Genomic DNA, 26667 nt, shown 5'->3' with positions numbered 1-26667 from the left:
TGTGGCGTCATCATATTCGATTCAATATTTTGATTGTTTCGTATTAAATTTTTTCTGTGGGGGATTTTATCATCATCATTCCTTTCATTGCCATTGTTTTTTCAATAATTTATTGTTTTACATTTTTTTTAATTTTTGTAACATTTCATATAAAAAGACATAATACAAGATTTTATTTGTTGAAAAAAAATTCCCAATTTGATTTTTTTTTATTACATTAAAACCACTGCTCTTTAAAATATTATTATCCTGCATAATGTCCTACATGAAAAATGGTTCTATTCCCGAATTCGAAGATGTTGACGATAGTACATTCCTCAATCATCCTCGACAAGGTTCGAAGGGATATATTCTTTCTAATAATAATGATCCATCTTCATCAATGGCTGATAAACGAGTACAATTATTTGAAGAACGGCGGCGAATTGAAGAACAAACACTTCAATCAACGAAAAATTCTTTAGGGCTTATCTATGAAACCGAAAAAATAGGCGTTCATACTGCTGAAGAATTATTGCATCAACGTGAACAGCTGGATAATGTCAATGAAAAACTTGATTCAATTAATTCGATTATGCGTATGTCACAAAAACATATTTCATCCATGAAGAGTATGTTTGGTGGTTTCAAAAATATGTTTTCAAAAAATCAGGATCCTAAAAATTTGCCGCCAGTAAATACGAAAAAAATATCGTCATCGGCAAGTGATAATAAACTGCAACATACATTGGAGAATATATCGAAAAATACTTCGGTCATCAACGATAGTCGAATCAGCCATAAATTCGATGTTAATGATGACATGAATAGCCGTAACATGCCTGATAAGACGAAAAATTTATCATCATATGAGATACGATCACAAGAAATTGACCAACAATTGGATGAGAATCTTTCCGAAATGGGTCTCGGTATTAGCCGCTTGAAAGAATTGGCATTAGGTTTGGGCACCGAAATTGATAGTCAAAATAAACTGCTTGATACAATTGCAACGAAATCGGAAAAAGCACAGGATACAGTGAGTAATCAAAATAGGCAAATGAATCGTATCCTTAAAGGATAAACAATTGTCACTCTACAGAATCAAATTTGGAATATTCTTTTATTAAATTGCAAAATAAATTTATAAATCAAATTTTATTAATAATAATAAAAAAATTTATTACGTGAATTGATTTTTCAACACTTTGTATCTAAGATTTATAGGCGGGGAAATGTTTCTTTTCTTAATGAATAAACATTCAAGGACAACAGGATGTTATTCCTTTGACGACGCTTAAATCGACAACGATAACAAAGAATCATTTATCTAGTGATCATTGATTAATTGATATATAGTCAAGGTTCATAATAGTAATCAATCGATGTTGTCATGATCGATGATGACGTTAATAACAATTATTTTTCAAAAAATTGATGAACCTGACTGTGCAAATTGCTTGAAATGAGCATGAAAAAGAAGATGAAGATTTTCCCCGAACAAACTTTAAAAATCAACTTTTTTTTTGTTACATTCGGTTATGTTTTCTTCATTAACATCATTGATGATCAGGTTTGACTGTCATATATTACTTTGAATCAGGTTTTATCTTGACCATCATGATGAACCATTGCAGTCCTGAAAATAATCTAAACACATCTTCGTCACCATTGACGAATGGAAAAATGAATTCATCATTCAAAGATTTTTTGAACAAACCGTAAGTTTTTCACAATGGATTTAATTGGTTTTTTTTCCGCCAACTCATTATATTAATCGATTGTAGAGTTCATCAGCCCAAAGATTCATTATTCAGTTCATCTAGCGGATATACTAACTATCGTGGCCTAATTAATCTTTGTTATACAATCTTATTTTTATCAAATTTTCGTGTTGCACTTGAAAATGTACTCAAATATGGAATATTGATCGATCCTATGCGCGTCATTATCAATTATTTTACCATAAGCAACATTATACCTACATTTTATTTATTAATCATTTTGAATGCATTCATTTTATTTGCATTCATTATTGAATTGTTTTTAACCAAATATTTGCTAAAATTTTCACATTTATTTACATTGATCGGCTTGTATCTAACTGTTTTACTCACCATACCACCAATAGTATTTCATTGCTATGAATTTAATCCGATTGCTGGTTCAACATGCTGTCTTTATTATACGGTAGTTTTTTTGAAATTAGTTTCCTATCATATGGCCAATTATTGGCATCGAGAGAACAATGTTCAATCGAAAAAAGAAGACAACAACAATATAACAACCAATGAAAATGATATTGGAATCAGCCACATTACCTCGTCATCATCATCATCATCATCATCATCATCGTCAATTGTTGAATATCCAAACAATTTGACTTTGTCAAATCTATACTATTTCATGTTCGCACCAACTTTATGCTATGAATTAAATTTCCCTCGAACCAAACGAATTCGTAAAAGTTTTCTAATCAAACGTCTATTGGAGATTGTAAGTTAATTGAATTGATTTTTAACAATTCTTGATGATAATCAATAGAATGGATAGTTTTTTCTCCTACAGATCGAGATTGCTTTAATACAACAATGGATGGTGCCGGCAATTCAAAATTCATTAGAACCATTCATGGAAATGTCATATACGAAAATGTTGGAAAGATTATTGAAGCTTGCTGTATGTGTAATAAAATTTTTATACATAAATCTATTGAGTGATAACCTTATATTTTTTTTCACAAGGTTCCAAATCATTTATGTTGGTTGATATTTTTCTATCTTGTTTATCATTCATATTTAAATTTACTTGGTGAAATTTTCCGTTTTGCTGATCGCGAATTTTACAAAGATTGGTGGAATTCAGAATCGATTGAATATTTTTGGAGAACATGGAATACACCAACTCATCGATGGTGTGTACGACATCTTTATCTTCCTTTGGTTGTGTCATTCAAAATGAACACTGTGAAAGCATCGGCCATTGTATTTTTGGCTTCGGCATTTTTCCATGAATATCTCGTCTCCGTTCCATTGAACATGTACCGTATCTGGGCATTCGCTGGTATGGCATTTCAAATACCATTAGCCTTATTGGTCCAAAGGTTGCCCAAAAAAGTGGCCAATTATGCAATGTGGCTATCGTTGATTATTGGACAACCTCTTTGTATACTAATGTATTATCATGATTATTATGTTATTCATGTTGTCAATGCTGTGTAAAACAAGCATCGACAATTGATTACACAAGCGTCATATTAATTATCATTAATTAAAAAATTAGTTCTTAATTGTAAAAATCAAATCACAAAAAGTTTAACAAATTTTCTGCATTTACTTAGAAGACGAAGTATTTGCATCATCTTCGGCAACTAATTTTTTCTGTTCAATATCATACTTGAAAATCATCTCTTTTGGCTTATAAAGTAAAACATTTGACCATGCATTACTAGCTAGACAATGCGAAGTTGCCGTTAAACTTTTCATATCGATCGCTGCTCCTGTAGAACCTTTGCCTAAATCATTTGGATTGATAACGGTTGACGTGATGTGTTTGATGAAAATTCCTTTGGGATCGGTTACCAACTGTTCAGATTGTGGTTCCAATTCGAAATTACTCCAACTACTCATTACAAATCCTTTTTCCGGATCGTATTGAACTTTTTTCCCATTTGGAGCATCTTTGATGGCTAATTTTTTTCCATCAACGTCTTTCGTTTCTTGACCACCAAAATTAAGTTGCAATGGCATAATATTTGGACCTAATTCGTCCTGGTTTTTAGGGCCATCCGTCGGTTTCAATAAATTCTGTAGTATAATATCATTGGCTAATACCGTGGGCAGACCTTGAACGCACTGTTTCGTTTCTCTCTTGATTTGTGCATCGGAAGTATCGATCGATTTTGTATCCGACCAAGGATTATCTTTAGGCTGTGGCTCGTTTTGATCCATATGATTTTCAATTTAAAAAAAAATTCGATTCAAACAATAAAACAAAAGCAAAATTAAATCCATACACGTTGTTTGCAGTTTTTATTTGCGTTCAAAAAAACATTATTAACACAAAATCAAATTATAAACAAACAAATTAAGTAATAAGACCACCACCGGAAAATTCGATTCGTTGTGGTGGTTCGACAAAATCCAACCAATCTGATGGATGTGTGGGAAGCAGGCCCATTGATTTACATTTATAAAGTGCTAAAGCAATTCCAGCTAAATTGCCGATAATGTAGATCAATTTTTGCATGATTGCTTGGTTTCCTTCAATTAATTTGAATGCTAAAAATGAAAATATAAATAGATGAAAGTTTAAGTTCAATGTTAGCTCTAACATTTAAAACCTACTTTTATTGAAGCTGAATATAGCTTTAATTGGTCCCAGGAAAAGCATACCAACCATCATGATTGGTAAAATTGAAATAGAATTACCGGCCATGTACATGATGAACAGATTCATTGGAATTTGTTTCAATGGTGCTAACGCTATTTCCCAAGATTTTTTGACAATCAGATTATTATCCACTTCACGGCTACCTTCGTTTTGGATATAACCATGGTTGGAATTGTAACCAGGTGGAGATAATACATCCGAACGTTCACTTTTATTGCTCCTAGAAATAATGATGAATATATTATTATTATTATTCGTTGATAGAATAATTACTAACTTTGTAAAATTGAGCGACCAACGATGCTTTTGTTTGTTCATTTTCACGAAATGACCAGAAATAATTTACAACAATGAATTGATTCATGTAAAAATGACTGATGTAAAAATAAATAAAAAAAAATCCTAAAACTACTTACCCCATACCATACAAGTCCAAATAGTCGATCCAGTAGTAGATTCTCGCGTGTTTGCATGTTTGGTTCCAATTCAATATATTGATTAGTGCAAATAATAAAAGAGATGGAAAATAAAGATCCAATTTCTGAAACAAATCAACTTCTTAATTCATTTAAAGAATCATTAATTGATTGTGTATGGACATCAAAAAAGCTATTGGATCGTTTAAAAAATGATGAACTTTCATCTGAATCTGGAATTTCTTTGTTTGATTTGAAAAACAGAATATTTGTCAATTATCTGATCGACTTAACTGGCATCGTCAAGCATCGATTACTTGGTGAAAATAATGATAAAACTCGAGAAAGACTAGTGGAAGAAAGGGTTGTGTTGGAGAAGATACAACCATTGGAAGAAAAACTTAAATATCAAGTGGATAACTTGATGAAGACAATGAGCAGCAATCGAATGCAAATCGAGAACAATCCGTTGAATGCTCGGCCAACTTTTTCCTTTGATATCGAAGATGAAAATGAATCTGAAACTGATCAAACGAAAGAAGATGAAAATGAAAAAGATTCCAGCAAAGAACCTCAAGTTGATAAGAATAAAGTTTATGTTCCACCACGATTAGCACAAATGAAATATGAAGACGAACAAGAACGTAAAGCTCGAAATTTGGAACGTGCCAAGAAACGTGCTATGAACTGTTCAATAATAAACGAATTACGAAAAGAATTTGACGATGCACCTGAAGAAGAATATGATGGACTAATTAACCGAAAATCGGGCATAGGAAAATTCCTGAATAGAAAGAAAAAATATGAAGAAGAACATTTTATCCGTTTGAACTTGACGAAAAAACAAAAAGCTCAAGCTAGAAAATTGGCTACTGTCAATTCGATAGCCGATGATGTTACCAAGTTTGATGACATATCTGTTCTTAACATTGACAATTCAACTGACTTTAAACCAGCAAAGAAAAAGTCAAAAAAGTTTATCAATAGAAGTAATAAAAAGAAAAGAATGAAAAGATTTTGAAAAAAAAAATTTATTGAATTTAAAATAAAATTTCTGATTTTTTACAATAAAATGATTATATGATTTTTACACTATTTTATGATGTCATATTATATTATAATTGATTGATTATGTCGATATCTATTTTTATTCTAATGGATAAATTTAATTCACTTCTTCGACTACTGGTCCATCATTGTTTGATTTGAATCCATTGTAGCCAGGATATGCATTACTGCCACAAGATCCATTTGCACCAGGATGATGTTGTTGTTGTTGTTGCTGGTAGATTTTCATCATGATTGGTCGACAGGCATTTTCTATTTCTTTTTGTCGATGTTCAAATTCTTCTTTATCGGCCAATTGATTTGAATCCAGCCATCGTAAGGTTTCATCAACTTTGTTCAAGACGGTTTTTCGATCTTCTTCGGACAGTTTCGATTTGACCGCTTCTTCTTCCATTGTCGATTTCAATTGGAATGCATAAGCTTCCAATTGGTTTTTAGCAGCAATACGTTCACGTTGTCGCTCATCATCTTCACGATATTGTTCTGCTTCTTGAACCATTTTTTCGATATCAGCTTTCGACAAACGACCTTTATCATTAGTGATGGTAATCTTGTTTTGTCGACCTGTGCTCTTGTCAACTGCCGACACATTCAATATACCGTTTGCATCAACATCAAAGGTGACTTCAATTTGTGGAACACCTCTTGGTGCAGGCGGAATACCAGTCAAATCAAATGTGCCAAGGCGGTTGTTATCTTTGGTCATTGCTCGTTCTCCTTCATAAACTTGGATCGTGACAGCAGGTTGATTATCAGCATAGGTGGTGAATGTTTGCGTTTGTTTGGTAGGTATGGTAGTGTTTCGCTTGATCAAAGTAGTCATAACTCCACCGGCAGTTTCAATACCCAATGATAATGGTGCCACATCAAGCAATAACAAATCTTTGACATTATTCGAATTATCTCCAGTCAATATAGCAGCTTGGACGGCAGCACCATAAGCGACAGCTTCATCCGGGTTGATGGATTTGTTTAGTTCTTTGCCATTGAAGAAATCTGATAATAATTTCTGGATTTTGGGAATTCGAGTGGAACCACCAACCAAAACAATTTCGTCAATCTTGGATTTGTCTAATTTAGCATCTCGAAGAGCTTTTTCAACAGGTTCTAATGTTGATCGGAACAAGTCAGAGCAAAGTTCTTCAAATCTGGCTCGGGTAATTGTTGAGTAGAAATCGATTCCTTCATGTAATGAATCAATTTCGATCGAGGTTTGAGTTGATGATGACAATGTTCGTTTAGCACGTTCACATGATGTTCGAAGACGTCGCAAGGCTCGTTTGTTCGACATGATGTCTTTGCCGAATTTTCGTTTGAATTCTTGAACAAAATGGTTCACCAAGCGATTATCAAAGTCTTCACCGCCAAGATGAGTATCGCCAGCAGTTGATTTGACTTCGAAGATACCATTGTCGATGGTCAATACCGAGACATCAAATGTTCCACCACCAAGATCAAAGATGAGAACATTTTTTTCACCACCACCTTTTTTATCCAGCCCATAGGCGATAGCTGCGGCAGTAGGTTCGTTGATGATTCGCAATACGTTCAATCCAGCAATCACTCCAGCATCTTTGGTCGCTTGTCGTTGGGAATCGTTGAAGTAAGCTGGAACAGTGATCACAACATCAGTAACTTTCTGTCCAAGATAAGCTTCAGCCGTTTCTTTCATCTTAGTCAAGACCATAGCAGAGATTTCTTCAGGCCAGAATCGTTTTCGTTCGCCTTTAAATTCGACTTCGAGCTTTGGCTTTCCAGATTCGCTTACAACTTTGAATGGCCAATGTTTCATATCTGATTTCACTGATGATTCATCAAATCGACGACCAATCAGACGTTTAGCATCGAATATGGTATTAGTTGGATTCATGGAAACTTGATTCTTGGCAGCATCACCAATTAAACGTTCAGTATCATTGAAGGCAACATAGCTGGGTGTTGTTCGGTTGCCTTGATCATTGGCTATTATCTCGACGGAACCATTCTGGAATACACCAACACATGAATATGTGGTACCCAAATCGATACCAATAGCAGGGGCTTTCAATGTTTTCGACGGCATTTTCGTTGTTGATTATGTAAAATCACAAATATAAATCAATAAACAGTTAAACAGTTGAAAATGATCAAATTTTTTGAAAAAATATTAACGAGAGAATAAGAGTTTTGAGAGATTTGAATTTTGAATTTGATTTCAATTTTAGTAGTCAATTGAGTTGCTGTAGTCGATCGGCACCGGAGTTTATATACTCGCGGCCGATCACGACTATTTCAACTTGGATTCTCCTCGTATACTCTACAACAGTGGAGAGAAGGCGGGATTTTTGTCGAATATTGTGGTACGTTGTAGTGGTTACTAGAATAGTGGAGAATTTTGTAGATGTTTCTCGAAACAAACAGAGACATTCATTTCATTCATTCGAGTGAATTCTTTCAATTTCTAGATTTTTCTCATATGTTCCACTCACATTTTTTTTGAATGTATATTGCATAATGTATTGCATGAAAAATGTCATTAATTTCACATGTTCGTAAACGTATTGTATTGAATAGAATTTTTCCCATTATTAATTTATTGAACGATAATAATTCAACATCGACATCTACCGAACCATTTATTCATTCAAATTTAAAACTATCCGATCAAATTAAATCGGATAATAATAATCAACAAAATGTTGAAAAATATTCACATCCCGCTCCATTAAGATCATTGAAGAATAAATCTTCCACTAATATCCATTCATCTGAATTTATCGACTATAAACGTGTTCACGTAAAAGGCGGAAAAGGAGGTGATGGTATGATCTGTTTTCTTCAACTTTGGTCTAATCCACAAGCCGGACCAAGCGGTGGTGACGGTGGCAATGGTGGTCATGTTATTTTCGAAGCATCAAAAAATACTAAATCATTGAATCAGATTAAATCTAAATATACGGGTGAACAAGGAGAGAATGGTATGCATAAAGATATGACCGGAAAAAATGCTCCACATATGACCATATCAGTGCCAATTGGAACTCTAGTCAAAGATGCTCAAACAGATCAAATTGTAGCCGATTTATATTGTGATAAGATGAAATTTTTAGCTGCCAAAGGTGGAAGTGGTGGAAAAGGTAATCATTATTTTTTAAGCAATAAAAATCGACATCCATATGTAGCCGAAGTTGGAGCACAAGGTGAAGATAATCAATGGATTCTTGAGATGAAAATTATAGCTCATGCTGGTCTAGTTGGATTTCCAAATGCTGGAAAATCTACTTTGTTAAGTGCATTATCTCGTGCTCGACCTAAAGTTGCTAGTTATCCATTTACAACACTAAAACCATCTGTAGGTATTGTACAATATGAAGATATGGAACAATTATCCATCGCTGATCTACCTGGTATCATTTCGGAAGCTCATTGTAACAAAGGTTTAGGATTGAATTTTCTTAAACACATTGAACGTTGTGTATGCCTTTTCTTTGTCATCGACATGTCCATTGATGAACCATTTGAACAATTGAAAATTCTTATGAAAGAAATAGATCTTTACAAAAGTGAATTATTACAAAAGCCTATTACGATCATCGCTAATAAAATAGATAGTGATGATTCAGCCACAAAATTAAAAATATTTCTACAACATTTGAATACGAATAATTTGTTTCATTTAAAAGTGATTCCAGTATCCGGCAAATATGGTACAAATTTAACAGAATTATTAATTCATTTTAGAGAATTGTATGATTCACAAAATCTTGATCAAAATAATAATTTTGAATAAATAAATTCTTATAAAAAAAAATTAAATGAATTTCAAACTAATTGAATAAATGATTTTCATCAAATTAACCAGTGCCATGTTAATAATCATATTATAAAAGGTGGCCAAGAGCCATTGTCGGGTTTTATGATTACAACAAATGTTGGTGCATAATTGTTGAACGAAACAGAACCTTTGGTGAAATTTCGAAAATGTTTGCAATTCTACCATACTGCCATCTAATGGCAATTAAATTTGATTTTAAAATCATCTGTTGTCATTGTAACATGCTGCTTATATACAACACAAATAGAACCGCCGTTTAGGTGATTTTTATTATTATTGACTCACAGTAGTAGCGATAATGAATATCATTACATTTTTTTGAATTTGTTTGGTTTATTTTATTTTATTTTTTTTTGGTGAAAAAATGTATGCTATTTGCAAAACAATTCATCCATCAACTCAGGTGGAACATTCCACATCTTGTCATTTTTATAATTATTCAGAAAGAAATCTAATTACAGCTGGTTTGAATCAACTTAAAGTTTATCGTCTGATCAATGTTCCAATTACATCGAATAATGTCAATGTTAATCATCCTATTAACAAAAGTGTTCATTATCCTGAAGATGGTGATTCATATGACAATATCAAGCTCGAATGTATACAAACGTTTACATTGAATGCCAACATTGAATCATTGAATTCTGTTTCATTTTTGGCCGCCAATCGTGATTGTCTTATATTAGCATTCAATGATGCAAAACTTTCGGTGGTTGAATATGATCCAAGTACACATGATCTCAAAACAATATCGATGCATTATTTTGAAGATGATGATATGAAATCTGGCTATACGACTCATGTTCGACCTCCATTGGTTCGTGTTGATCCAGAAAATCGATGTGCTGCCATGTTGGTCTATAATAAAAACATTATAATCATACCTTTCCGTAAGGATGTGGTCGTTGAAGATAATCAGGATTCATTGTTTCTATCAAGTCTAAACAGTCAAAATACTCCTTCTGTAAACCAAAAGAAATTGCCAGTATTGCCATCGTACAAATTGATATTGAATCCAGAACAATATGGTGTTAATATAACAAATGTGCTTGACATACAATTTTTACATAACTACTATGAACCTACATTGATGATACTTTATGAACCAGTACAAACATGGCCCGGAAGGATAGCCGTCCGTCAAGATACTGTTTCGATGATCACTCTATCCTTGGATGTTCATCAACGTGTCCATCCGCATATCTGGTCTATGAATAATCTTCCATTCAACACATTCGCTGCCTTACCGATTCCAAAACCAATCGGTGGTGTATTAATATTCGCTGCTAATGCTTTGATACATTTAAATCAAGGTTTACCACCATACGGTATATCGTTAAATGGTTTTAATGATAGCAATACTTCGTTTCCATTGAAAACACAAGATGATGTCATTATTTCATTGGACTGTTGTCAGGCAATTTTTATTTCCAATAATAAAATTTTACTAAGCTTGAAGGATGGAGAATTATATGTTTTGAAACTTTATAATGATATGACTAGAAGTGTACGAACATTCAATTTCATCCATATCGCATCATCAGCCATAGCAACTAGTATGATTAAATGTGATGAAAGCTTCTATTTCATTGGATCTCGTTTAAGCCATTCATTGCTTATTCAATATGCTGAAAAGATGGATTCGAATAATCCAGAAATGTCTTCTAGTACACGATTCACTCATCAGAATGGCGTTATTAATGGAAATTTAATGATCATACCTGAATATAATGAAAACATTCAATCTGAAGATGAGTATCTCTATGGCGAGGATTGGTATAATACTCAACAATTGAAAAGATCCAATTTGGATGATAAATCTACCGAAGTGTTTTTAGATTCGAATGAACAACATGAAGGAAATGTTACAGAAGAACAAAGTATGAATTCAGAAAATGAAGAAATTGAAAATGCAAATGATGAAAATTTGACTCAAAGTTTATTACGAATTAATCATAAATCGATTGAACAACAAAATTTGTCTTGTACATTGAAATTATGCGATATTATTTACAATATTGGTCCATGCGGCAACGTTTGTCTAGGTGAGCCGAATTTGGTTTTGGAGAATATTGCCAGCCAGCAAGATATTCATATGGAACTTGTTACTACTTCAGGCTATTTTCAAACCGGTGGTCTCACCGTACTACAACGGTCAATTAAACCTCAGATTGAAACCAGTTTCAAATTGCCCGGATGTTATGATTGTTGGACAGCGTACGGTTCAAACTTGTATTATTCTGATAACGAAGCCATGGTACATAAATATTTGATCATTACACAAGAAGATTCAACATTAGTTTTCCAAATTGGTCAAGAAATTAATGAACTCGATCAAAGTGGTTTCATCACACAAAGTCCGACTATTTTTGCCGGCAACATTGGTGATAATAAATATATTCTACAAGTATGTGCCAAAAGTGTTCGTCTATTGGATGGTACTCGTGAGCTTCAACATTTTCCCATCGACATTGGATCTCCATTGATTCATGTTTCCACTGCAGATCCTTATGCTGTTCTTATATCTGAAAAAGGTGTGATCATCATGTTGAGACTGAAAATTGATTTAACGAAAAGCACCGCTCGTTTGGTGGTGATCAAACCGGATCTTTCCACAGCCAAATCACGTATTGTCTCACATTGCATCTATAAAGGATGTTAGCGGTTTATTCACTACAAAAACCAAAATGACCGAATCGGTAAATTCAAAGAAATCTACGGTCGTGAAACAAACCAATTCCGCTCTACCTTTGACCTCAACAATTTCAACGCTATCATCGGCTACAACGATAGATGAAGAAGATGAACTATTATATGGAAATTCGATGGCTAGTTTTTTAAATAACGATAATCAATGTCAAAATGAAAATGATGATCAACAAATGAATGATGAAGTTGAAGAAAAATATGATACCAAAATCGCGATAATAACAAAAACCGAACCAACATATTGGCTTTTTATTGTGCGAGAAAACGGTGTGCTTGAAATTTATAATCTTCCCGAATTTAAACTGGTCTATCTGATCAAGAATTTTCCTTTAGGATTACGTGTACTTGTAGACAGTATTCAAACAACAGATCATTCGTATCAAAATCAAACCGATATGCTAACGATGTCTATTACCAAAGAAATTCTTGTTTGTGGTCTAGGTTTACAAAATAGTCATCCATATTTGTTTGCTCGTTTCGATGAAGACTTTTTCATTTATGAGATATTTCCATTTTATGAATCACAAGTTGAGAATCATTTGAAGATACGATTCAAAAAGATTGGCTCTCATCTTCAATTTGTTAAATTGCCAAAATTTCATGAAAATAATGTTGACCAATGCTATTTGTTCGAAAATCGATCATGGTTACGCTCGTTTACCAACATTGGCGGATTTTCGGGAGTATTTCTCTGCGGTCCTTATCCTTGTTGGTTTTTCATGACTTATCGTGGCGAATTGAGATCTCATAGCATGGACATGGATGGAGCAATCAGCTCATTTGCCATGTTCAACAATGTCAATTGTCCAAATGGTTATCTGTATTTCAATAATAACGAAGAATTGAGATTTTCGACACTTGCTAATCGTTATGAATTAGATTCATATTGGCCTTACAAACATATTCCAATCAATCGTACTGTTCATTATGTAAATTATCATCTGGAAAGTAAAACCTATGCACTTGTTACTAGTCGTTTGATTGATATAACAAGAATCGTTCGAATTGGTGGCGAAGAGAAAGATTATGATTTTATTGAATCCGATTCTCGTTACATTCATTGTAAAACAGAACAATTTGAACTTCAATTATTATCACCAGTCAATTGGACAATCATTCCGGGTACATTAGTTCAATTCGATGAATGGGAGCATATAACTGCTTTGAAAACCGTAATGTTAGCTTCCGAAGGTACTAGCTCAGGTCTAAAAGGCTATATTGCTATCAGTACAAATTATAGCTATGGTGAAGATGTTACGAATCGTGGAAGAATATGGATATTTGACATAATCGAAGTTGTTCCAGAACCAGGCAAACCATTGACTAAGCATAAAATTAAAATTGTTTATTGTAAAGAACAAAAAGGTCCTGTTACGGCCATTTGTCAGGTTCGTGGATATCTCTTGTCAGCGATTGGACAAAAAATTTACATTTGGCAACTTAAAGAATCACAATTAATTGGTATTGCTTTCATAGACACACAAATCTATGTCCATGCTGCCATATCGTTGAAGAATTTAATATTGGTTAGCGATGTTTATAAATCGATTTCATTGTTACGATATCAGGAAGAAACACGAACATTATCGCTTGTCAGTCGTGACCATCGTTCTTTACAAGTGTATGCTTGTGAATATTTGATCGACAATAGCCAAATGTGTTTTTTGGTATCAGATGTGAATAAAAATCTTATATTATATGCTTATCAGCCTGATCAATTGGAAAGTATTGGTGGTACACGTTTAATTCGGCGTGGCGATTTTCATCTTGGATCGTTTGTCAATTCAATTTTTAGAATTCGTTGTCGGATACAATTTAAAAACATTGATAATCGTTTAAAGCAGACTTATCTCAGACGACATGTTAGTATGTTTGCTACATTAGACGGTAGCATTGGATATTTGCTTCCGATTCCTGAAAAGACTTATAGACGTTTGTTGATGTTACAAAATTTACTAACTACAAATATTCAACACATAGCTGGCTTGAATCCAAAAGCATTTAGAATGGTCAAAATGAGAAAAATGGATCTAATGAATCCTAGCAAAAACATTCTCGATGGTGATCTACTGTATAAATACGTACATTTATCTTTGAATGAAAAATTTGAGATTGCCAAAAAGATTGGTACCTCTGCTAAACAGGTAAGAAATTATAAATAATTTTAAAACTCAATTATTGAAATGAAAGTAATTTTTTTTAAATTTTATTTATAGATCATCGATGATTTACAAGAGATTTATTCAATCACAGCGCATTTTTAATCATCAATCATCAATAGATTATAAATCACTAATGAAATTCATTTTGGGTTTGGCTTTCGAACGATTGAAACTCGACATCATTATATTATAACCATTAATTTTGTATAATCTATTTCCATGTTTAAATGCAAATATTGTTCCATGTTTGGGAATTTCTATGTAAAAATTATAGTTTTTAAAATTAAATTTTTCTTATTATTATCAAATTGAATTAATTACCCAACAGTCTATTTTGATTGTTTAAAATTCGAAATGTATTTTTTGATTCCTGTACCATGTAGCCTTTGACACCAATAACAGAGGGATTTTTCGAGCTACATACCAGAAGATAGGCTCCATGTAAATCAATTCTTGCTAATTTCAATTCATCGGCTTTAGTTTTCACATCTTCCAATATTGAATCCAGATAAGAATGCCAAAGTTGATTGATTGCCTTGAATTGTTTGAAATCCAATTTATCTTTATTCAAATTAAACAAAGCTTTTCTTTGTTTGGAATTTAAACATTTTTTTCCTCTTTGTTTAGAACACGAAGAAGATTTATTCTGTTCAATAGTTTCGTATAATGAATAAAATTTGTATTTAAAATCATCATTTTGATCTTTTTTTGGAATCCAGTCACATATTGTTTCTTCTGGTTTCTTATTACTAGTTCCCGGCTCGATACCGATCAGATGGCTAACATCACATACCTCTTTTGGTAATGAGGAAAATATTTCTGCTGAGAAAAAAAAATGATTAAAATTGAAAAAAATGACCTGAAAATCTTACCAGAATTATCCATTTTTCGAATATTTTTTCAAAACATGCAATTCTGTTTACAAAAATTAGTATAGTACGTCGTTTATGAACTTTATTAATTGTCATGTGCTCAAATTGGAATTGAAATTTTAAAGTCTTAAGATTGCTATTATCTTTACAATTTGATTTGGTCCAAATCTAATTATTTTCATGATGGTTTCACGAAGTATACAAGCTGACCATAAAGATTTGATCCATGACATCGCCTATGATTATTATGGTCGACGATTGGCTACATGTTCCTCAGATCAAAGTGTCAAAGTACAATTTATATTCGATGTTTTCTTCAAACAAATGTGTTAATTTAGAATATTTTCAGGTCTGGGACATTGATGATGATGGCCAATGGACGTGTACGTCTTCATGGAAAACACATGCTGGATCTGTATGGAAAGTGACTTGGGCACATCCCGAATTTGGACAGATACTTGCCACTTGTTCGTTTGATAGAACTGCCATTGTTTGGGAAGAGATGGGTATAATTAAATTTTTGATTAATTAAACCCTTTCATTTTAATGGATTCATTTTGTCATTAGTTGGTGATAAAAACACAAATGAAAAAAACAATCAATCTGTTTGGATAAAGCGTCACAGTTTTGTCGATAGCCGAACATCTGTTACAGATGTCAAATTTGCACCTAAACATTTTGGACTTATTCTTTCAACTTGTTCTCTCGATGGAGTCATTCGAATCTACGAAGCACCTGATGTTATGAATATTACCCATTGGTCTATTCAATATGAAATTAACTGCAACAAAGCTTGTAGTTCCATTTCTTGGAATCCTTCGTTGTTTCGACAAAATTTTCCAATGATAGCTGTTGGCAGCGATGACAATAACGTACAAGGGTCAAAAATTTTGTTCTATGAGTTTAATGAACAGGCTCGTGATTGGCAGCAAATTATTGATAAAACATTCAAAGATGTCAACGAATTGGTACATGATATTGCGTTTGCACCGAATGTTGGCCGTTCATATGATCTTTTAGGAGCGGCCACCACCAAAGATGTCAAAATAATTTCAATCAGATTAATAGAAAATGAAAAAGATTTTGCTGAACCTTATTCTCAAACTGCAAGTATGGCCAATTCGACCAACAATCCACCGATTGGAAATAAACGTCGCTATAATATCAAAGTGATAGCTTCATTTGATGATCATGGCTCACAAGTATGGAGAGTATCGTGGAATATTACCGGTACTTTGATGGCCTCTTCAGGTGATGATGGAGCCGTACGGCTTTGGAAAGGTATGAAAAAAATTATTTCCAAATTGAATTTTTTTAGAATTTACTTTCTTTTCTTATCACTATTCAGCTAATTGTTTTGAAAAATGGCAAAATGTTGGTATACTGAAAGCCGATCAAAATACAATACATCCAAATACGATCACCGGTATAAACAATTACTCTGATGATCGTCAACTGGACGGTACTACATCATCGGCAACAAAATTTGTATTCTCACAATAATAATTTAAATCAAATAAAAATGACAAATTTATTATGACCAAAAATTTATAAGAAAAAAAAATGATGCTTTGGTTATAATATGGTAAGATTCTCTTTTCTTTTATCATTATTATATTATACATTTTTTTTGAAAAATAAACTCGCTCCTCATTCAACAACACAGTTAGGTCTACATGATAAATGAAAAACTCGTGTATTTTACTATGATAGAATTTTTGGAATTTTCTAAATTATTTGTCATTATCATTTTTTTTTTAAATGCAATCAAACAATTGAAAATTGAATTTTTCGATAATCATCGTTGTCAACACCATAATTGTGACATTAATGTTTCTCGATTTCGGATGTTGTTGAGGATAATTTATTCGAGAATGATGAAGAGATCACATGCGATTGATTGATTTGCCCATTATCAGTGTTTCGATCGTCCATCAATCGTGATTTTTCATCATCGATCGATTGTCCACCACTATGTGAGGATGCATGTGCCAAAAACAAGTCCCTTAGAAAATTTAATTCTTTTGATAGGATTTTCACTTTTGTCTCTAGACGTTGATTTTCTTCCTTCAATTCGTTTACACGTTCTTGTGTTTGCTGTGTTTTTTGTTTGGATTTATTTCGAGATTTTTTAACGGCCAAATTATTTCGTTCGCGCCTTTTTTTATATTCATCCGAATTTTTATCCAATGTTCTTCGATTAACACGGCCAAATTGTTTCGAGCTGGATGTGGATTTATTTCTTCCAATTATATCCGATTGTTCCATACTGCTACTATCGGATGATGTTTGATCCATCATTTCATTTTTGACAGAAAGTTTTAATGGCTGTTTTTTACTTGTTGGGCTCATTGTTTTTTTTTAATTTGCTGTCCAAAAGAATTCAGATGACGATAATTGAAAATCCGTTCACACACTTTTAAATCGATAATTGTTCACAATAATAAAATTCTTCAATCACTATTATCAATTTATATATATATTATTATTATTACAAAAGCAATATCAATATGTATCGAAAAAAAATTTGAAACCAATTTATATTCAATAATAATAATCGAACAAATAAAAAAAAAATAATCAATCATTAATGGATGAAAAATAATTTTGAAATTACAAAGAATTTGTCCACTTGTGATTGTTTCGTAACAAAAAAAAATAACTATAGCTATGATGAAATACTCGATGTAATGGTTCCTCTACAAAATAGCCAAAAAAAAAAAAAAAATACAACCAAACCAGCCAAAAGAGCCAAAAACGAAAACACACATTTTATTATTATAGCTATCTTCAATTTTTGCTATTTTCACTTTTGGCTTTTTTTGTGTTTGGCTATTTTATGGTTTATCATTTTGAGTTTTTTTTTTCATTTCGTTACTTCACCATTTGTATACTGACAATATTGGCAGCGGCAAATGGTAAGTTGAATCAATATTGTATGCGTGTGCGTGTGTGTAAATGTGGTGATGACGCCAGCATAATCATTAGCTTCGCATGATGCAATAACAACAACATATGAATTGTACTTTTTTTTATCGAATATAAATTATTTAATGTAAAGTAAAAAAAAAAATACGTTTAGGTTAAATGAAAAACAAAGTTATGAATTATAATGATTTTTAAGAAAGAATGAATAATAATCAATATAAACATTCATTGTCATTTTATGTGGTAAAATGATTCATTTTTATCAATTTTTTCGATTACTTCGTAATGTCATACGATGTGTAGGGGAATCCATAGCTACGGTTTGTTTTCGAATCATTTTGGATCTATAAATAAAAAATAATGAAATTTTAATAACGCTTTTATTAATTAAATTATTAATAGATTCAATCGTATACCTTCGAGCTGATGGTGTTGAAAGTGTTATTTCTTCAATAGTTTTAATTGTACTACTACTACTAGAGCTAGAATTCGATTCCATTGGTTCTAATTCATTGGTGGTCAGTTTATTGTTTGAAATTTCGCCATTAGAAGAATCGATTTCGTTGAGAAATGATACTTTCAATTTACTATGTCCAGTATCGGTATCGATACTTAAATCACTAGCCAGTTTCAAAATAGGTTTTTTTGACGCAGCTAAATCAGATCGACAACTATTATTGACACTATCGATTAGTTTACGTTTCATATCCGGTGTCCTTAAGATTGAGAATAATTTTCCAATCGCATTTTGATTTTTCGTTTTGAGAATTTTCGATTTTGAAAATCCTGGCGATAAATAAAGTGGCTTTTTCAAAGATTCTTCTATTCTGTTTAATGGAAACAAAATAAAATTGATTGTTATTTAAATCATTTTCTTGTCATTCAATTGAATTAGACTTACTTTCGAATAGGAGTCAAAGTGATTGATTGATTAGTGATTAAAACAGTTTTGGATTGAGTTCCATTTGTTTTGCTCGAATTATTTGCCTGTAGAATTTGTTTGGCCAAATCGAGGGTATATGTTGGCAATATTGTAACATATGCATCGATCAAATCGATAATGTTTTTATTATCTTCTTCCAAATGGAATTCCTGTTCAAATTGTTTAACAATATTAATTGCCTCAACAAGCTTATTGTTTAGAATAAAGTACAAAACGAGAATCATTTTCGATGTTGATTGACTTGAATTAAGAAGATATTCGATAAACACTTCTTCTTCAAAATTGTCTAAAGGTATACGGCAAACTTGAACCAATGTGTCCATTTTTTCGCAGACGAAAAATAGCTTGTACAAAAGGTGATAAGAATTTGAATTGGCACGTCGTTGTCGTTGAAATTCGAATGCACTGGATAAATTTCCATTGAGCAATAAAATCTGAATATATAGATTTTCGTTTTGTTCTTGATCCAGAATAAGATGATTACAATTCATTGTCAATGTTAAAGCCTTTTCGTACTGATTTTCATACAAGAACAATTCAATGATACGTTGCATCAAATCATTAAACAATCCTATGTTAATTTTCAAATGACTCAATGAAGTTGACACCATTGGATGTGTGAACAATTGAAGAGCTCGATCATAGTGTTGATGGTCCAGAAACCATATTCCTTCGATGAAATATTGAACACCTTGATCGATATCGATGGTTGAAATCAAACCAGAAAGCTTTTGAGCAATTCCATGTTCATTAAGATTATCGCATAAATCGTAAAAGAAATAAAGAAGAACTGATTTTTTGCATACTGAAGGAACATCATCTAGCAAAAAAATTTTACATAACATTGATAGATTTTGAGGTGGATAAAGATTCTTATGATCTTTGCAATTCCAAATCGATCCGATATGTGGTTCCAAATATTTGACAAGAATGTCGATGAGAAGAATATGTTTACTTTTGAAAAAATTTTTGTTCACTGCCATCAGATCATCGCGACGTTTGCAATAAAATTCTAATGTTTTCAAATATGAATACCTTGGTCGATCTTCATTAACACTATCGTCGGAATCTTGACATTCAGGTAAAAAGCCAAAATTTTCGAAGAATAATATGAATTTTAGATAATTTTGAATCAGATTAACAATTTCAATGCGTGCTTTGAGTTTTTCGAAACCAAGATTAGAATCATTAGTGGAATTTTTCAACAATTGTTTGAGCAATACTGATAATGTTTCGAGATGGCTTTCATAGCATAACAACTTGGCAATGTCATGTCGAGAAACATTAGTACCGGATAAATCAAATAGTGGGGCAACAAAAATGTCGATAGAACTTTTGATTGATTCTACTTTGGTCCAGATCCAATCTAGTAAAAGCATCCAATCTGAGCCGTCTGTGTATAAGGAATCTTTTTCAATAAAATTAATTAATAAAGAATTCAAATTATTTTCCAATGCAACGTTCAACAGTTCAAAGAGCTTTGAATTTGTTTCGCTTGTTAGTTCATCAGTCGATGGATATTCACCAGAAATCAGACCATATTTAAAACATTTTACAACGATATCATTACAATTACTCATTAAATCTTTAAGATTTGAAGAATTCAAGAAAGATATTAAACGTTTTTGAATTCCTTGATAGCTGATGTTACAAAGCTGTGAAGTGGATGCAACGGTCAAATTGAAGGATATTGATACTGGATATGAATGGATATCCGAATAGAACATGTTTGAACTAAATTTTGAAATTGAAATACTTGGCAAATAGATGGCTTGTATGATATTATTCTGAAAAATCTTCGACAATGTATTCATCGAATATAATGAAATGAACGGACAATGGCCATTTTGATCAATGCAAAAACTTTTAGGCATTTGAGATTTATACCATTGATTAAGGTCGAATAGGCAAAAATAAAAGTTAGATTCCTTATTTTTTCCAGTGGACGTTTCCCATGCTATAACGAGATAGTTGTAATCGATCGGATTTGTCAGCGTTTCTTCTTCAATTGTTTTCGATACCGGTAGTATTTGATGTATAGTGAACATGTCGATTAATCTGCTGCTATTCGCTTGATGATTCTTATTTAAAGTATTTTTTTCCGAAAAATTTGAAGTGAGGAGCATTTCAAATTTGCAGCAACATAGCTTGAACGTATCATATAGAATTCCATAATTTTCAATATATTTCCTATTCTGATAACAAAGTAAATAGATGAAAACCGATGACATTCCAACGGGAGAATGTGTTACAAAAACATTTGGAACACGATAAGGAAATCCACGAACAACCCAAAGATAAGAGTAATTTTTCGGATCATTTTCAGGTGATTGAAATGAAAACGAGATTACAGGCAATAAATCCGGATCAACATTGCAACTGCATTCAAGAATGAATGTTTGAAGATTATAGAGATGAAAACCGCCAAAATTGTAGCCAACACAAATCAATGACAATTGCGGTATATAATGAAGAGCACTAATATAAACTTGGTTTTGAAGATAGGATGCCATGATGGTGCCATCATCAGCTCTATAATTGAATTTTCCTTTATTCTTAGCTTCACTGTTCAATGTTATACAAAGAACCTGATTGTGAAATATTGCAGTTCGACGTTTGTTGTTCATATCCATATGAGAACTATTTGGTGTTATTATTGATATCTTTTTTGGAATTAGAGGCTCGGGAGAATAAGAATCGAGAATAAGATCGATGAAAAAGACTAAACCACCTTCACAACCAATAGCCAAACAGCCATTCATGAAGCATAATTCGTTGATTAATGGCATATTATTTACATTATCTTTCTGACCACTGAGTACAACTTCAGCACAGGTTATAATGAATGGAAAATCGATCGTATTTATGATTGAATTAAGACGAATATCCAATAGACAGATATAATTTTGAGCATTTGTCAAGCTTAAAATGACAATTAATTTATATGGATGGCGAAAGTGTGATGTAAGTTCAAAACGATCAGCTAAACGGATCACATTGGTGATCAATATGTTTGAATCGTTGAAAATACGACCAAAATCAAATGAAGCCACTAAACGATTATTACATTTTTGCTCAAAACTATACACTTCTAATCGAGAATCGATTATATTCCAAACATATTTAGCTAATAAAATGATAATAAAAAAAAATGTTAAGAAAATCAAGTTTGAATTAACAATCAAATACCTGATAAATAATTGGATGGTGTCGAAAAATACAGGGTATTTTTTCTTCCATTCAATGATGTATTTATATTTCGAATATTTGTCACATTTGTGATTTGATTAGAATCGTAAATGGTATCCATTGGTGAAGAAAAAAACTGGATAATGTTTGAAATTCATAAAACGGTCAAAGGAGTTGAAAATGTGGAGAGAAAATTCATGCCGCAAACATTTGTAACCATGCTACACATTCATTGAAAACAAAAAAATTCGTGATCTGCTCTTGTTCTCAATAGCTTAACAACAGATGTCACTACTTGACTATGGGTGGACAGAATTTTGGGTGAAAAAAAGAATTATATCAAATCAAGTTCTTTATTATTTTTTGTTATAAAATTGGCACCATTAAAAAAAAATTAATTAATAATTGTAATTGAATTAATTCATATTTTCTAAATGTTTTACAATGCTAGATGTTATTATATTTTGAAAAATTATTATACTTGATCAATTCATAGATAGATAAGAGTTATCTAATTAGTGATTCTCATTCTTTCTATTGTCAAATTATCCAAATGTACGAATCGTGAGTATCAAAAGTAAATCACAGGATAGTTGACAATCCAAAGAAAAGACAGAAAAAAAACCAATGAAAATCGACTGGAATTTTGGTAGTATCTGGTTTTTGGAAAGTACTAGAGTGAAATGAAAATAAAAAAAAAATAAAAGGAAAAAATGTGCACAAAGCGCTGGGACTAGAATCTCCTTAATCTAGAATCAAACTAGTTGTAGCCAGTTGAAACAAGTGTGTGTCGGAGCAGATGTTAGCTGTGTTCCAGTATGGATCACCACCATTATTCACTGGTTTTCATTGGTTGTCATACACATTGGTTTTTTTTCCTGTTGGTTTAGGTCCAACAAGAAGCAACAAAAAAAAACTATTCAACTCAGGCGCATACCGATACAAACTGGTAAGTGTGTGTGTGTGTGTGTCATTGAAATACCGGAGGAATAGAGGTGAATTCTTGATTCCTGTTTCAGAATATTTTCTTTTTTATCTTTCTCTCTCATTTGCTTTATTCCATTAGGAATGATTTTTTTTTGTACAACACATATCATAGAATTTGCACTCAAATAAATCAACATGCTCCCTATTTCATTTCATTTCAATTCAATTCAGTTCATTTCAGACCAGTTCAGTTTGATTTGGTTCGATTCGCATTCGATTCAATGCAGTGTGGTTCACTTTAGTTCAGTACCGTTATATTAGAGTAAGTCCAACCGGTAGGATCAAGAATTTTTCGGATCGATGAATGTGAAAAAAAGAAAAAAAAAGAAAGAAAAAAAGGCCCAGTTTGAATGTAGTAGTGCACCGTGTAGTAGTCAGCTTTGAAACATGAAAAACAAGGCCTTCATAGTTGAACAACAACAATAAAATCAGAATGGCAAAAAAAATAGAATATGATTGTACCAAATGGAAAAAAACTCTGGTCTTAATTCCAAGTTTTAGGTTCGTTAGTACTCGTAAAACTTTTGCTTTAACAATGACATTGTTATCAGACTTTTACTAAACAACCAGTCCCAAATAAAATAACTATTAGTTTCTAAGCAAAAAAAAAAAAAAAAAAAAATTCGTTGGCAACCCCCTTTGGAAACGAATCAACAGGACCCATACACACACACACACACAAAAGAATATTCCTGGTGATTTATTTTTCTAATTAATCAATATGAATGAAAAAAAAAATTTTTTTTCCTCCACCATCGAATCGATTTGTATACCAAAAATAAACATATGATGATTATAAATGGTGGATTGTCAAACCACTTTTAACGTACAAAAAAAAAAAAATTTTTTTTGTTTTATTACTCTCAAAACGTATTGAAAAAGAAAAGCAAAGCAAAAAAAAAATATCAAACGATCCAGCCTAGAGGATAAAATTGCTGAAATCATCATCATCTCAATCAAACCGATAATAGTTGAGATAAAAAAAAACTAGAAACAAATGTGACAAACAAAAAAAAAATTTTTTTTTATTTTTTGGCCATAAAGATTTTGACTATCATTTTTTTCCTCTAATAATCAGAATAAAAAAAAGTGTTAATGAAAGAGAAACCAAACCAAAAAAAAAAAAAAAAAAAAAAAAACAAAAACAAACAAACAAAATAATTGCCTCTGGATTTCCAATATGGATTGCAATATTTTTGACCAATCACAAATTTTTTTTTTCAGTTGATCGTTTATTTTCAATGAAACAATTTTTTTAAATGATTTTTTTTTTCGTTTTAAGAATTTATTCCAATAAAAATCCGTTACAAATCAGTTAATTAAAGGAATATATAAAAAAAACAATTTTTTTTATTCTCACCAAAATCATCATCAACACTGATATAAACAGAAAAAAAATGATGGTCACAATTATAAATTAACAAGGAAAAAAAAATATTCAACCAAACAAAAAACCTGTTATTCACCAAATTTTCACCACCATCATCATCATCATCATCATCATCAATCCAAGATTTATTGCATAATAATTTAGTGACATGATGAATATTATTAGTAAGTGGTAAATATCAAAGAGAAAACAAATTTATTATTATTCGATCATTGGTAGTATGGATAGATTGATATCTGATTATGATGATGTTGATGATGATGATGATGATGATGCATAGAGTTTTTGGCGCCCGAAGGTTTTTAAATTTTTTTTAAAAAAATAGAAAAAATCAAAATAAAATCAAATGATGGGCGATGATTATGATGATGATGAGAAGAAGAAGGAAGGTTCAAGGATCGTTTGGAAGTCAGTGTGCCTATATGTGTCTTGTTTATGTGTATAATGATGATAAATAATAATGTTATATGATGTGATATAAAACAAAACAAAACAAAACAACAACAACAACAACAAAAAAAAAAAAAAAAAATGAAAAATGTATTGCAATCATATAGTGGCAATAACTATCATACACATCACCGTCATCAAAAGAAGCAACATGTGACACATTGATTGAAGGAGTATATATTGTGAATGAAAATATATATATAAATGGAGAGAATTATTAGTATTTTCTTAGTAAAAAAAAAAATGAAAAATCTGAGCCAAGAAAGAAAAAACAGCTCGACTCGAAAACCCCAAAATATTAAAAAAAAAATAAACGTTTAATTACGTTTATCAGATAGATCATCGTCATCTTCACCAGGTTCAGGTCTGTTTTTTTAAAAAAAATTTTCTTTCTTATTATTATAATATTCTATATTTTTTGAATAATTAGGAAAAATATTTTTCATAGCTCATCAAATAGAGATACTAGAAATAGTTACCGCCACCGCCGCCGCCACCGACGCTATTGATATTGATAATATTACCACTCGATGATGTCATGCTAAGTTCTATGGCTCCCAGTTGATTTTATCTTCTCTATTTTCAATAATATACACAAGACAATAACAGAAATTCATACATACACACACAGACATTGTGGTATTAGACGATGATGAAGATCATCATCATCATCATCATTATCGTCAACTAATAGTACAACGACAAACACCAAGGACATCGAGCCATCCAAAAAGCAATCCATTGAAACAAAATATATGAAAGTAAAAGCAAAAAAAAAAAGATAGAAAGAGCCAACAACAAAAAAAATAAAATAAAATAATTCACTTGCTTGAACTCGTTAGCACTTGTTTGGATACAACTCCACCACCACCAACACACACACACTCACCATTCGATTATCAACCAATACAAGTGTGTGTGTGTGTATTGGTATTATTTGAAAAAAAATTGGTTCAATTGATATTATTTGATAGAAAATAAAATTGTAGCCGATAAAATCGACTAGGAAGGAGGGGATGGAGAGAATTTTTTTTTTTTTGGCTATATTCAACCATTTGGAACACCAAAATATAAATATCTCACACGTACGTTAACGATATTTGAAACCCAAAATGTGTGTGTGTGTATTTTTTTCTTGGAACGTGCGTCTTTCGACCATATATAACCATATATACTCCCAAAAAAAAAAACACACACACACACACATATACATTCATTTTCTATTTTTCACTTGTATATCTCACTTATATATCATTTGTTATACGTATATTTCATTACATTTCAAATATCACCCAAGCCAAAAAGTAAAAAGTAAAAAAAAAGAAAAAAAACCAACTCCAACACTCCTGTTTCACTGCATTGCATTTG

The 26667-nt window shown here is 31.8% G+C and overlaps 12 protein-coding genes and 1 long non-coding RNA gene across 16 annotated transcripts; 7 read left to right on the top strand and 6 right to left on the bottom strand.

The window, feature by feature from the left end:
• The first annotated feature begins 18 nt into the window (after nucleotides 1–18).
• Snap29 (Synaptosomal-associated protein 29kDa) lies at nucleotides 19–1171 on the top strand. Its single transcript, XM_047055394.2, has one exon. The coding sequence runs from the start codon at nucleotides 257–259 to the stop codon at nucleotides 1061–1063; it is 807 nt and encodes a 268-aa protein (XP_046911350.2). The 5' UTR covers nucleotides 19–256; the 3' UTR covers nucleotides 1064–1171.
• Nucleotides 1172–1224: 53 nt separating this feature from the next.
• LOC124492452 (diacylglycerol O-acyltransferase 1) lies at nucleotides 1225–3282 on the top strand. Its single transcript, XM_047055360.2, has 4 exons — nucleotides 1225–1700; nucleotides 1767–2475; nucleotides 2533–2658; nucleotides 2724–3282. The coding sequence occupies exons 1-4, from the start codon at nucleotides 1600–1602 to the stop codon at nucleotides 3198–3200; spliced, it is 1413 nt and encodes a 470-aa protein (XP_046911316.2). The 5' UTR covers nucleotides 1225–1599; the 3' UTR covers nucleotides 3201–3282.
• Nucleotides 3240–3982, bottom strand: LOC124492493 (uncharacterized). The gene has a single exon (XM_047055406.2). The coding sequence runs from the start codon at nucleotides 3927–3929 to the stop codon at nucleotides 3312–3314; it is 618 nt and encodes a 205-aa protein (XP_046911362.1). The 5' UTR covers nucleotides 3930–3982; the 3' UTR covers nucleotides 3240–3311.
• On the bottom strand, nucleotides 3983–4792 carry EMC4 (ER membrane protein complex subunit 4). Its single transcript, XM_075732125.1, has 3 exons — nucleotides 4649–4792; nucleotides 4326–4591; nucleotides 3983–4259 (listed from the first exon to the last, which is right to left on the bottom strand). Exons 1-3 carry the CDS (start codon nucleotides 4687–4689, stop codon nucleotides 4066–4068), a joined length of 501 nt encoding a protein of 166 aa, XP_075588240.1. The 5' UTR covers nucleotides 4690–4792; the 3' UTR covers nucleotides 3983–4065.
• LOC124492476 (neuroguidin-A) lies at nucleotides 4760–5884 on the top strand. Its single transcript, XM_047055386.2, has one exon. The coding sequence runs from the start codon at nucleotides 4891–4893 to the stop codon at nucleotides 5806–5808; it is 918 nt and encodes a 305-aa protein (XP_046911342.2). The 5' UTR covers nucleotides 4760–4890; the 3' UTR covers nucleotides 5809–5884.
• LOC124492425 (heat shock 70 kDa protein 1) lies at nucleotides 5803–7917 on the bottom strand. The gene has a single exon (XM_047055306.2). It carries the CDS (start codon nucleotides 7915–7917, stop codon nucleotides 5953–5955), a length of 1965 nt encoding a protein of 654 aa, XP_046911262.1. The 3' UTR covers nucleotides 5803–5952.
• Nucleotides 7918–8288: 371 nt separating this feature from the next.
• On the top strand, nucleotides 8289–9645 carry LOC124492457 (GTPase Obg). The gene has a single exon (XM_047055366.2). The coding sequence runs from the start codon at nucleotides 8365–8367 to the stop codon at nucleotides 9622–9624; it is 1260 nt and encodes a 419-aa protein (XP_046911322.2). The 5' UTR covers nucleotides 8289–8364; the 3' UTR covers nucleotides 9625–9645.
• Nucleotides 9646–9882: 237 nt separating this feature from the next.
• Nucleotides 9883–14848, top strand: Cpsf160 (cleavage and polyadenylation specificity factor subunit 1). The gene is given in 3 exon segments (XM_047055280.2): nucleotides 9883–12319; nucleotides 12321–14522; nucleotides 14595–14848. Coding segments are annotated over 3 exon segments (4536 nt in total). The 5' UTR covers nucleotides 9883–10033; the 3' UTR covers nucleotides 14643–14848.
• Nucleotides 14571–15530, bottom strand: Pop4 (ribonuclease P/MRP subunit POP4). 2 transcript variants are annotated; one of them, XM_047055400.2, is made up of 3 exons: nucleotides 15413–15530; nucleotides 14862–15359; nucleotides 14571–14797 (listed from the first exon to the last, which is right to left on the bottom strand). In XM_047055400.2, exons 1-3 carry the CDS (start codon nucleotides 15423–15425, stop codon nucleotides 14661–14663), a joined length of 648 nt encoding a protein of 215 aa, XP_046911356.1. In that variant the 5' UTR covers nucleotides 15426–15530; the 3' UTR covers nucleotides 14571–14660. The 2 variants fall into 2 exon arrangements, with proteins under 2 accessions (XP_046911356.1, XP_046911355.1); XM_047055399.2 differs by having other exon boundaries at nucleotides 14661–14797; nucleotides 14862–15362; nucleotides 15413–15470.
• Nup44A (nuclear pore complex protein Nup44A) lies at nucleotides 15497–17054 on the top strand. The gene is made up of 4 exons (XM_047055376.2): nucleotides 15497–15703; nucleotides 15762–15918; nucleotides 15980–16693; nucleotides 16761–17054. The coding sequence occupies exons 1-4, from the start codon at nucleotides 15593–15595 to the stop codon at nucleotides 16913–16915; spliced, it is 1137 nt and encodes a 378-aa protein (XP_046911332.1). The 5' UTR covers nucleotides 15497–15592; the 3' UTR covers nucleotides 16916–17054.
• Nucleotides 16919–17764, bottom strand: LOC124492500 (uncharacterized). The gene has a single exon (XM_047055416.2). It carries the CDS (start codon nucleotides 17762–17764, stop codon nucleotides 17240–17242), a length of 525 nt encoding a protein of 174 aa, XP_046911372.1. The 3' UTR covers nucleotides 16919–17239.
• A 674-nt stretch (nucleotides 17765–18438) lies between these two features.
• Elys (AT hook containing transcription factor 1 homolog) lies at nucleotides 18439–26465 on the bottom strand. Of its 3 annotated transcripts, none has more exons than XM_075729135.1 (5): nucleotides 26129–26465; nucleotides 22473–22771; nucleotides 19242–22410; nucleotides 18757–19167; nucleotides 18439–18684 (listed from the first exon to the last, which is right to left on the bottom strand). In XM_075729135.1, exons 2-5 carry the CDS (start codon nucleotides 22591–22593, stop codon nucleotides 18603–18605), a joined length of 3783 nt encoding a protein of 1260 aa, XP_075585250.1. In that variant the 5' UTR covers nucleotides 22594–22771; nucleotides 26129–26465; the 3' UTR covers nucleotides 18439–18602. The 3 variants fall into 3 exon arrangements, with proteins under 3 accessions (XP_075585250.1, XP_075585255.1, XP_075585259.1); XM_075729140.1 differs by lacking the exon at nucleotides 26129–26465 and adding an exon at nucleotides 24926–25481; XM_075729144.1 differs by lacking the exon at nucleotides 26129–26465 and adding an exon at nucleotides 24915–25356 and having other exon boundaries at nucleotides 22473–22693.
• On the top strand, nucleotides 25536–26301 carry LOC142597381 (uncharacterized). Its single transcript, XR_012832112.1, has 2 exons — nucleotides 25536–25663; nucleotides 25730–26301. It is a non-coding gene; the product is annotated as an uncharacterized LOC142597381 (long non-coding RNA).
• Nucleotides 26466–26667: the final 202 nt, after the last annotated feature.

Source organism: Dermatophagoides farinae, chromosome 1, assembly GCF_024713945.1.
Source record: "Dermatophagoides farinae isolate YC_2012a chromosome 1, ASM2471394v1, whole genome shotgun sequence".
Taxonomy (NCBI): domain Eukaryota; kingdom Metazoa; phylum Arthropoda; class Arachnida; order Sarcoptiformes; family Pyroglyphidae; genus Dermatophagoides; species Dermatophagoides farinae.
This window is presented reverse-complemented; position numbering and strand designations above follow the sequence as displayed.